At 36.5% G+C, this 11,597-nt stretch overlaps 1 protein-coding gene across 3 annotated transcripts; it reads right to left on the bottom strand.

Moving 5' to 3' along the window:
* Positions 1-681: 681 nt before the first annotated feature.
* On the bottom strand, positions 682-11,505 carry bcat1 (branched chain amino-acid transaminase 1, cytosolic). Of its 3 annotated transcripts, none has more exons than XM_043236795.1 (11): positions 11,304-11,505; positions 8,634-8,678; positions 5,731-5,931; positions 5,500-5,610; positions 5,280-5,399; positions 5,002-5,162; positions 4,514-4,656; positions 4,025-4,110; positions 3,495-3,635; positions 3,235-3,309; positions 682-1,541 (listed from the first exon to the last, which is right to left on the bottom strand). In XM_043236795.1, exons 1-11 carry the CDS (start codon positions 11,346-11,348, stop codon positions 1,503-1,505), a joined length of 1,167 nt encoding a protein of 388 aa, XP_043092730.1. In that variant the 5' UTR covers positions 11,349-11,505; the 3' UTR covers positions 682-1,502. The 3 variants fall into 3 exon arrangements, with proteins under 3 accessions (XP_043092730.1, XP_043092731.1, XP_043092732.1); XM_043236796.1 differs by lacking the exon at positions 11,304-11,505 and adding an exon at positions 9,580-10,006; XM_043236797.1 differs by lacking the exon at positions 11,304-11,505 and adding an exon at positions 9,487-9,590.
* Positions 11,506-11,597: the final 92 nt, after the last annotated feature.

Here is an 11,597-nt window from a genome sequence, read left to right as displayed (position 1 = left end):
GTGTTTTATACAAACACACACTTTCTGAAATTTAAGTGATAGAAGCCGTACTTTTGGTGTACTTAGAGGACATTTCCATTTTGTGTGTACAGTAGCCTATTTGTTTGGAAGAGAGGCATGAATGAATTAATGATGCCTAAAGTAAGTAGGGCATGTTATAATGATGAATGTGCGTAAAGCGTGTTCACAGGACAGCGGAGCAGGAAGTAAGTGTGAGCGAGTGGAGCTCAAACCCTCTCATATATCATCACAATACACAGTCCCAGCACTCCTCTCCCTCATCCATCCCTTCAGTATACACACACACCAACACACTAGCTTAGAAAACAATGTTATCAGCTGAAATCAAACCATTAGAACAGGAATAGTTCACCTTAAAATAAAAATTGTTATCATTTAGCCCTGGGAATTTCTTTTGTTGCACATGAAATAAGATATGATCCCCAGTGACCATATTTTCTTTATGAAAATCAATGGGGATCAGCAATCATTTGCAACTAAACGAACATGATGATACTGAATTTTTGGGTGAACTTCTGTTTAAACAAGTGTTCCTGACAACAATAAATATTTAAACATAATATCATACTATTTTTATGAAGATTTCATTATTAATATTGCATATGAACGAAACATTGTCACATACATTAAGCAGATAAAGAAAGAAACCAAGAAAGTAAGTATGATATATTGTTTTTTACATTTATTATAATTTCATAAATCACATCACAAAATATTTAGAACATCACTAAAATACTTTGGCAATTGACAATAATAGTATTACATATGTCTAAATTTCTAATATTTATTTGTGCTTTTGTAACTGTTATAACTTTATTCCTAGCAACAAACGTCTACAAGAAAGGATGGTTCATTCGTACAAACATCTTTAAACAAATATATTTTTAGGTTCCCTTTGGGTGCAAAAAGGTTGTGCGCTTGGATTGGAAAAACAAACATCTCAAAACCACTATTAATCAGCTGAAGGTAGACGTTACAACATTTTTTAGATCTTACACATAAACTTTAACACGTTCTTTTAAAACGTTCTAACATTAAACTGCACAGGTTAAAAAAGTTTTTAAAAATAAAGTTCTACCCACAACAACCTACTACGTTAAATATCTATAAATGTCTTTCATAGGTTTATGAGCTTGTGCATATTATTACCAGCATCAGTAATAACGTTACAGTTCCACTGAAAGTTGTACCTAAGTATACGTACTTCATATAACAGCAATATCAAGTAGTTAATGAAACAGCTGGTCACCAACTGTGATTAAAATAAGCTGTGACCATGAGGAGGCATCTGAGTGGTTCTGTGTGCTAAAGAGCAACATATTATTGCTAGACTAGGATTTAGTTAGCTGGTAAGATTTGTATAAAACAAAACATACATGAACGTGGCAAGCAATTATTCCATGGAGCCACAAATAAAGCTTTTTTGGTGCATGTTTAAATGTGTTGAAGAGCTCGTGTATGTTGACTCAGTGGAGGTGTCTTTATACGATCAAAGACCAGTCACTGGGGGTCCGTCCATACTAAAAAAAAAAAAAAAAAAGCAAAAATGTTACAAAGATGAAATCAAAATGACTCAATATGATTGTTCTGATTGGTGGTTTGGAATGGGAAGGTGGAGGTAAAACCCCATGTAAGAAATACAAAAAGGCAGTGGCTATTTGCTCTAAGTGCAAAAAACAATGGGCTCTATTTACACTAATTGAAAACAGCAGCATTATTTAAGTGCAAATGGCATTTTCTGCTATTTCTGCTACTTACTCTGGCAGTATTGAGGTACATTCTAAAAGAGATTATTGAGTGTAAATGTTCATTTTAATTCAAATTATTAAAGAGACGCCATGGTTGACACACCTACCTACCCTACCCAGTACTTTATTTTATACTTTTTGATCAAAATAAGAACTACATACGTCTGTACTGATAGCAGACTTCATGTAAATAGCCACTGCCAATAAGACAGGATATTTGAGCTTAGTGTAAATAGGCAAAAAAAAAAAGCAAGGTAAAAAGAAAAATCTGAATTCTTCCGTTTTATCACATGAGGGCGCTATAGGACAATTTTTAGGCCCTCCTTTGTTGTCATAACCACATAAATCACCAAAACTCTTTTTGTCCAATCTCTAGTCACATTTTACTCTAAACACAAGTAGCACAACATCCATTTGTTGTAACCGTAGCATTAACACAATTAATGTTTTCACAAAATATTCAGTCATTTAACAAGTTTCTAAAATGCTTGAGTTTACCCCCTTACCAAAACCATGGATCTTTCTTATCATTTTTACAAATGATTAAACTCAGCATGTCAGAAATGAAGACCTACTGTTCCAAACCTAAAATATAGTATAAAGCGTCTAGTCCTGCAACATCAGCAGCTCAAAGGTATTGAGAAATATCTCTATATAAAATATTGCAACAACTGATTCTCAGTTGATGGAATAGGCAGGTGTTGAAGCCCTTTTCATCAACAACATGGAGTAAAAAAGACATTTTTGGATTTTTTTTTTTTTTTTTTTTTGTGATGTAATTTGTGATTTTGTAATTTTTGTTGATGACTGGCACCAGCTACCATCCATATCCAACCCATATATATTCCAATTAAATCTTTGCATAGGGGACCCCATTTTTCTATTGTACATTATATAAAGTAATGACTCATTCAGTTTTAGATGCTGTAGTATCTTGCCAAAAATGAAGATTAAATTGCAAACTAAGACTAAGTTTTCATATTGTCTCTAATATGCAGGTAGAACTGAAACATGGCAATTCATGTGTTTTTTGTAAAGTCATCAACTGTTTTATCAGTCTATGTGGTATGAATGACTATATGTTTCTGTTGGAAAGAAAACTAGTGCTAATGTTTTGACTCGAATGACTCAAATTCTAATGCTGTGTTTCGATAAAGTTAGTATACAGGTGCTGGTCATATAATTAAAACCTCACCAAAGATTTATTTCACTAATTCCATTCAAAAAGTGTGTATTATATTAATTCATTACACACAGACTGATATATTTCAAGTGTTTATTTCCTTTATTTTGATGATTATAACTGACAACTAGTGAAAACCCAAAATTGAGGGGTCTTTCTGAGTGTCTCAGAAGATTAGAATATTGTGAAAAGGTTCAATATTGAAGCCACCTGGTGCCACGCTCTAATCAGCTAATTGACTCAAAACACCTGCAAAAGTGTGTCGTTTATCTGGTGTTTTACCTGAATATCTGTGAGCTCTTTTAGCAGCCTGGAGGCAAGCGGAGGAAAACCTCCTTCGCATGGAATATGTAGATTCTGTACAGCAAAAGATTAGAGTAAGAAAAAAAAAAAACGTTGTTAAAAAATGTTGAAAATTTGTTAAGCTCCAAACAAATCGGCCAAGATGCTGACTGATATCTGTTCTAAAATGTAAAATCCAGTATGTTTTGATACTGAACCGGTGTGCAGTGCTCTAACCGTCCAAAACAAACTAAACTCACCTCTCCCTGATACAAGATCCTGCCAACTGGACTAACAACGCAAGCGGTTCCAGAACCAAACATCTCCTTCACTCGCTTGTCCTCCAGAGCCTGCCGCAGGTCGGCCATGGTCAGATACCGCTCGGATACTTGGAACTCACCCTGTTAGATGTAATCAAACTTTGAACCCAACACTCTCACGACAAATGTGTAAAAAATGCCCTTAAAATAGATACATTTCTGCCATATTTATCCCTGAAAGTTTCATAGTAGTATCTCAAAGGGATTGTTCGTCCAAAAAAGAAAATTCTGCTGTAATGCACTCATATCACTCCATACCTGCATGACTCTTGTTCTTCTGTGGAAAACAAAAAGTCAATTGGAGCTGAAGATGTTTACTTACTTCAAAATATCCTCTTTGTGTTCCACAATACAAAGAGAGTCATACAGGCTGTGGAACAAATAGGGTGAAAGTGGCACGCTGTTGTACCCATAAAGATAATTATTTGCATGTTTTTCCTGAAAAAAAAAAGGTTTTAGACGGGTTTTACCCATTTGTGAGCAAGTTCTAGGATGCTTTGTCGTGTAACGCCCGGCAAAATAATGCCATCTAGAGGTGGTGTTGCAAGCTCCTCCTCTGGAAAGAAAAAAAACAATTCAATACCATTTCAATAAAAAATATGATAATAAAAGCCCACTACAGGTCTGTAGTAGAAAAGCTTATGTCCACTATGGAATAAAAAATAAATAAAAAGGTTTTGGTCCAAAACAAAAATACGCTCTAGACATGCAGAATATTTGAATGTGTTTACATCCTTTCTGAAAACTCTCAGACTTTTTTAGACTTGCTTATCTGTTATTTATAAGGTGTTGGGGGTATTGTTTTTCACTTTGTTTCCGAGGTGTTTTACTTTGACCTCCATAACCTTTGACTTTCACATAATCTGCATTTTCTGTTAAAGTAAATATGCATAACCAAAATACTTTATCTATCAAAACACGAGCGAAAGTATCTTTTTACAAGCGTAAACGGCAGTCACCTCCTTTCTCATTGATCCAGTGAACGAAAAGGTTCATGGTGCCGACCTCTGTTATCTGATGGTTGTCCCCGTACAGCCACAGAACCTGCTGGCAGCCGTAATCCACCGCCTCATACTGGGCATAGATAGATGCGCCATAGTTCCTAAAAAAAACAGAGATTCGACACATTGTATCTTCGTCACAATCAAAGATCTGTCTTAGCCCTGAAAACCCCCATTGTCCTGTGTCATTATCATTCCTTCTGAAATTGATTCATTCTGCATTCAGCCCTGCGTATAACTCTGCTCTCATGTGATTTTAAGCAAGATCGCGCAGATTTAAAACATGGCCGTTAGCACGCGCAAATCCGAACATGTTACTATGAGGCTTTGGCATTAAACCAAGCTCGCACACATTTGGATCGGGGCTAAGAATGTGGCAACAATGCTCCTCATTCATTCAGCTTTTTGTAGTAAAATATAGAAATCTCTCTCGTTCATTCACTCACCCTCCCATCTTGCAGTCTCCTGTACCTCCTCTCCAAGCTCTGATGTATTTGGAGTCGGCCCACAGAGACACTGGTTTAGCACCCGTGCTGAAGTATGAGCCCACAGGGCTGAGGATGACGAAAAGCATTGCCTTGTTGGGCTTCTTGACACCAAGGGTGGGCTGATCACGCAGGCATATGTAAAAAAAACACAACATGTTTATGTAATGCAATTTAGGATTTTTTTTTATCTATCGCTTTCATGGGTTTGCATCTACGTTTTCAAAATGAGCTCTAACCTCTGTGCCCAGGAAGGTGGGACGGATGTACAAACTGGCAGAGTCTGAGTGAGGAACCCAATCCTGATCAACCTCCACCAGCTTCCTGATGCACTCCAGTAACTCTGCACAATCAAAACTCTACACAAGAACCAGAAAACGAGAAACAGAGGTATAGTTTTGTGTCTGCATCTAGACTAGAATGTGGATGCATTAAAGAGGTGAGAAACATCAGTCTTACAGGCAGACAGGCCCTGTGGGCGGACTTCAGCATCCGCTTCATGTTTATCATGGGTCTGAAAAGACGCACTTTGTTATCTGGGCCCCGGTACGCCTTCATACCCTCAAAGAGCTGCACACAGTACGTATTTACATTTAAACATAAATAAATGCCGTTTATTAACTGTGGGAGTCCAATGATTTTATATAATGCCTAAGCACACAGGTGAAACTCCAGATGGCGAGGACAGACCTGTACAGCGTAATGCAGGGCAGAACAGCCTGGGTGTACGGACAGGTTCCCAAAAGGCTTGATGTGCGGCTCCTGCCAGCCTTCCTCAAGACTCCACTCAATGGTCAACATGTGGTCGGTAAAGACTGTCCCAAACACCAGGCCATTCGGTTCAGGTTTTGGCTTTTGGTTCTGTACTAACTGTATCACCGTGTCTGCGGCCTAAACAGAACACAGCCAAAAATACTCAGCATCAGATGATATAATACACCAGCCAACAGCTTTTTACAGGCACGGAATAAGGTCACTCTGTGAAATCCATCTCTCTAGCTCTCTAGTTAGTTCTATGCATCTCTCTGCCTGACAGAAATGCACTCAAACTCTGAGATTAGACACTCTCACAGATTACATGTTCCTTCAGCAGCCCTCTGTAATCCTAGATTACGGTGGAAAGGTGAGCACCACACTGGCCTCAGCATTTATTAGCAAACACTGATAGCGCACACACATCTCAGAGACATCTATTTGAAGTACGTGTTTACATCTGGAAGATGTATTTTTGGAGTGTTTGCTCATCTCCAATAATTGATTCTTTTTAGATTGAATGTCTTTAGGATGTTAATTTAGAACGGATGGCTGAGATCTTCATGAGAATAAACCTTGATTAATGCATAAAAATTTATGTATTATTTATTTAAACATTTAGTTTTTTTATATCACACACGCATATATATATATATATATATATATATATATATATATATATATATATATATATATATATATATATACACACACACACATTTTTAAATTAAAGTTTACATTTTTATTCTTATAAAATCTGACAATAAACCTTGATTAAGAAATAAAAAAATCAACATTAATATGTATATATATATATATATATATATATATATATATATATATATATATACACACACATCCACACAAGGCTTTTTTTTTTTTTTTTAATAAATTTAACTATAAACAAAAATGCAAATATGCAAAAAATATTACGTGTTTAAGTGTCTCTAAAGTGTTCCAAAATGCTGTTTTGTCCTGCTGCTCATCAACTTCCTTCCTTTGTATCTGTCTTCATTCATGGATTGTCAATTAAAATGTTACTAGCTCTTTGAGACGATGTTTATGGTGCATTGTCAGGTGGCGACTCATAAAGCAGCACGAATGTGAAAACCGTGCTGTCTGACACCTCAGTTTACGAGTGCTTGGTGACTACCTGACTATAAATATGCTAGATCCAATTGAACGACCGTCTGTAATCTCTGTTTGAGTCTCGGGAGCAATCATGTTGGCAGGTTTACAGTGGTGGTCAACAGCAGTACTATTATTGTTGTTGTTGATGACGGTGTTTTGAGTTCTTTAGTTAGCATGCTAATTAGTACTCTTACATAGTATAAAGCATGATTGGAAACAGTGCTTTCTTAGAGAGCTATAATTTTGTTGAGGTTTCGCTGTAATGAGAGCTGCTTTGTGGCCATCACCAAGTCATTGCCGCGTGTGACCTCGTATAGCCCCTTCAAGAAGCTTAAATGTGATTATCCTCATCAATAGACAAACAATGCTCTGCACGGCGCCATGATGAACTCAAAAATAAACACCTCTGCAAAAAGCCTTATTGTAGCAGCAGCTCACGTGTGTCTGCCTTTTGATCTAAGACTTTGCACTTGAGGGACTGGAAAGTATGTTGAATGTCCATTCGAGGTACACAAAAAGGAAGGATGCAAAACGCATCGAACTATAATTATTCTCCCATCAATTTGTTTCTTCCATTCAAAAAACACAAAAAGAGAATTCAACAGAATGTACTTGTTGCTCTTTCCCATGCAATTACAGTGAATAAGGGACTGGAAGAAGCATGTATCATACATTTTCGGACGTGCCATAGTTAAAAAACAGCAATGGCTGACTTTAACGAATGCATCTTTTTTTTCTGAATCATTTCAGTGAATCAGTTGATGTGGTTACATTATGCTTTCAGATTCAACTGAATCTCAATGTGTTTCTTGCACAGATCTATCACATACTTTATGATATATTGCACAATTCTATAGACTATGTTTAGGATATTTAATTGTGCTTGTGTGTCATTTTTAAAGCATGAAAGCTTAATTGTCCATTCGCTGTAATGCAAGAAAAAAAGACCAACATATTCCATTTTTATGTTCTGAAAAATCATATGGGTTTATAACAGCATAATGCTAGATCATTCCCTCATGCGTTTACTATAAATGCTCTAATTTTGAAAGCAGCCACCGACCTGAGGCGTGATTGCAGATGTTTGACTATAACGCTACATTTACTTTATGGCAACGGTAAGATTTAGCCTGTGTTGAAAAGAACTCAGGCTTAATCACCACCTGAGTCACAGAAAGGTAGAGACAGACAGAGAGCATGCCCAAAGCCAAGCCGAGCTTGATTGACAGGGCTTACAGTGATCTGAGAGACTGGATTCTCTTTCACTCAGCACGGGACCTCTTGGAAGAGATAGGACCTTTCTGACAACTGCCAGCAAGAGGGGTCCAAGGTCACATTTCGGAGTTATGGAGGTGAAAATATTCTAAGAGAAAAGGGGTCTACTATGAGTCGACCCAAGTCTTTAGGACTATACAGACACTCAGAATGCATAGATAGGCTATGAATTTTGCAAACAGTATGCGGACACCAGGACAACTATAAGAAAAGTGGATTCATTGAAGAAATAATCAAGTTTTGACAGCGGAGGAGAGTTTCTAATTATCTGTATATCAATCAAACATCAGAATGATGCCACCGGACATTTCGCTAAAGGCAAGTGCTGTTCATTACTATATAAATATACATATACATATATATATATATATATATATATATATATATATATATATATATATATATATATATTATGTGTATATAATATGCCTTACCTTAAAGCTAGAGGCATTGCCAGCCACATCATTATTTTCAAGTACCTAAAAAGAAACAAAAATACAACATATAATATAATGGGCATCATCATATTTTAGGTTGGATTATACAAATAGATGATATAATTTGGTACATTTCTGAAGTTCTCTGGTGTTTAAAGTACCTAAAAAAAGTGAAGGAACGTAAATCCTTTTCTCTGATCTAATATTTATGATTGAATAAATAAGCAAAGATGATTTTACATTTCTATGCTCTCAACAATACCTTACAAAATATCTAGTATGTAACTTAATTGTTAGGCTAAACAGCTGAGATGTAAAAAAAAAAAAATAATACATTGTAAAGCATAGCAAAGTATAGATAGTGTCAAAATATAGCTCTCATTAAAAACCCAAGAATCCAGCCAATGCATAAACATTTGGGTGAAAGCAATCTCTGTCTTGAATCCGAAACCTTTATTTTTAGGAGAGCTGTTTATAGAGTGATCACCAACCGAGTTTAAGTGTTCAGCAACAGCTATAATTATAACATATTTCTTTAAGGTCAAAGACTCTGCTGCAGTAGTTTCGTCCAAATACAGTTTACTCTGAGCTGGACTCAACGTGTACTGCAGAACATTAGCCGTGAGCATCACAGGTTTGCGATCTCGGTGAACACAAAAAAAAATTAAACATTCAAGTCACGATGACCTGTGAAAAATACACTCTGTACTTCGGAGGTCTAAATGAAGAAGTAAAAAGTATTATTTTGCCTTAGAAATGCAACTTGAGAAATGCACTCAAGCAATGTGCAAATTATCCAAAATTAGACATATGTATATGGTGACTTTATAAATTCAACCTTTTTACTTACTGTAATTTTCAATTGCCCTAGATCCCTAATCCAATGAAACAAACAAAATTAATAAGTACCGCAAAGAAGTACTTTACGCCCCGATGAACTCACCCACTTGGACATCATCACGTTCGGTCCTGAAATGATCTTGAAGCGGCTCGAAGCATGAAATGATATGTGAGTGAGCTGGTTTTTAGTGACCAATCAGCTAGGTTGAATTAAAGGCACACCTCCATTTAGTGACCTTCATTACACTTGCAATGTTTACAGCAGTTTACACTTTGAGGTCGCAGCGATCTACGAGTGTAACCTCGCAGCGCGCTCACTGTGTGCTCATATGACGTGATGGCACAGTGAGCTGAAAGTGTAAACTCACCGTGAGCTCATAATGTCAGACCATTGTGATAACGCTGTGATAAACTCTCGGTCCATTAGGTTCTTTTTTTTTCTTTTAGAGTGAATTCGCTCTAGTGCTGGGAGATATTCTATTTCAATATAACCAGGTTGAATCACTCACACAGTATGAAAAAAAAAATAACAGCACTAGTGCCTAAACCAATGGTTCCCAACCGGTGTGCCGCGGCACTAAGGGGTGCCGTGAGATCTTTTGAGGGTGCCGCCAAAATTTCAACAAAATTTTTTTATTAAGGCAGAATCAGTGTAAACAGTATTCTCATATCATCTAGGACTAGGTATAAGGTGTTGTTGCATGCAAACTCTCGAAATGAAACAAATAAATAAATAATAATAAAAAAGCTACGGAGATTTTAAATATCTATTTCCTTATAAGGGTGCCGGGAACTTTTGAAAGGCTTTCCAAGGGTGCCTCAAACAAGAAAAGGTTGGGAACCACTGGCCTAAACAATGTAGACAGCATCATGAATAACGTAGATTATATTTTATTTCCATCAACAAATTATTTTTAAAAATCTGATTCCTTTTGTTTATTATATATATATATATATATATATATATATATATATATATATATATATATATATATATATTTTTTTTTTTTTTTTTTTTTACAGCTTGGCTTTGGCATTTTGACCTGCTCAATAAATCCCAATATAAATAAAAATGAATATCACAGTATGAGAATGGTGTTAATGTGACTGTGCTGAGCTAATGGTCTGAGCCATTAAAAATAATATACAGTAAAACAATAGCCAAACAACTACTTAATAAGCATTATATATATATATATATATATATATATATATATATATATATATATATATATATATATATATATATATATATTAGAGAAAAAATAAATAGAAATTATATAAACATTAGCTTTACGCTGTTAGCGTAAGTGTTAGATAGTGTTCCACATGTAAACATTAAATGCAACCGGAACTTTATTTTATTGACTAAAAAAAGCCCGACAGGGGACTTTGCCTCCCTATTTCATTAGTCCAGTGACGTATGTGTATCAGTAACCTACATCATTATGTGCGTAACCACAACGTGCATCTGACGGGCGCGCGCATGCATAACCTACCACAGATAATATACACGTTATATAACACACAACATATTCCACGTATTTCTCATTTAACACAGCATCTCGTCCACGCTGTCGTCCATTTCAAAAGCAACGCAGAATACTGCGTTCAAAAACGCGAAAAATCACGCGCCGCGATACAGATATTTCCTTAATCTCCGTCTTAACGCGCGCGAGACCGCCGAGCGCGCACGTGCCGACACACACGGTTTTATGGAATAATACGACAGTCTTGAAGTACATTTATCACACGCGCTAAGGCTGAAACCGTAGGTTTACGTATAGTATGGTCGAAACGCTGTTAACGCGACGCGCGCGCCTTTACCTCTTGAGATGATGGAGCGCTCGCGGCTGATGCAACGCTCGCCATGATGAAATGTGCGCCGTCTGTAAACCTCTTACAGATTACACCATATCAAAGCCTCTGCGCTAAAACAAACAGAGCACGTTTGAAAGCGTGCCACGACGGAAAGTCACGTTTTGCGCAATTATTAGAAATTACGAACTGCGCGAAGGGAAAGAAAACCAAGACACTTCAGAAATGATGGCACGGGTCCCATAATGACGCGTGGCACGTACCTGATTTATTTAAACATCGGTTTAAAAAAAAGTTTTTGAA

Source organism: Puntigrus tetrazona, chromosome 4 (genome assembly GCF_018831695.1).
Source record: "Puntigrus tetrazona isolate hp1 chromosome 4, ASM1883169v1, whole genome shotgun sequence".
Lineage (NCBI taxonomy): Eukaryota > Metazoa > Chordata > Actinopteri > Cypriniformes > Cyprinidae > Puntigrus > Puntigrus tetrazona.
This window is presented reverse-complemented; position numbering and strand designations above follow the sequence as displayed.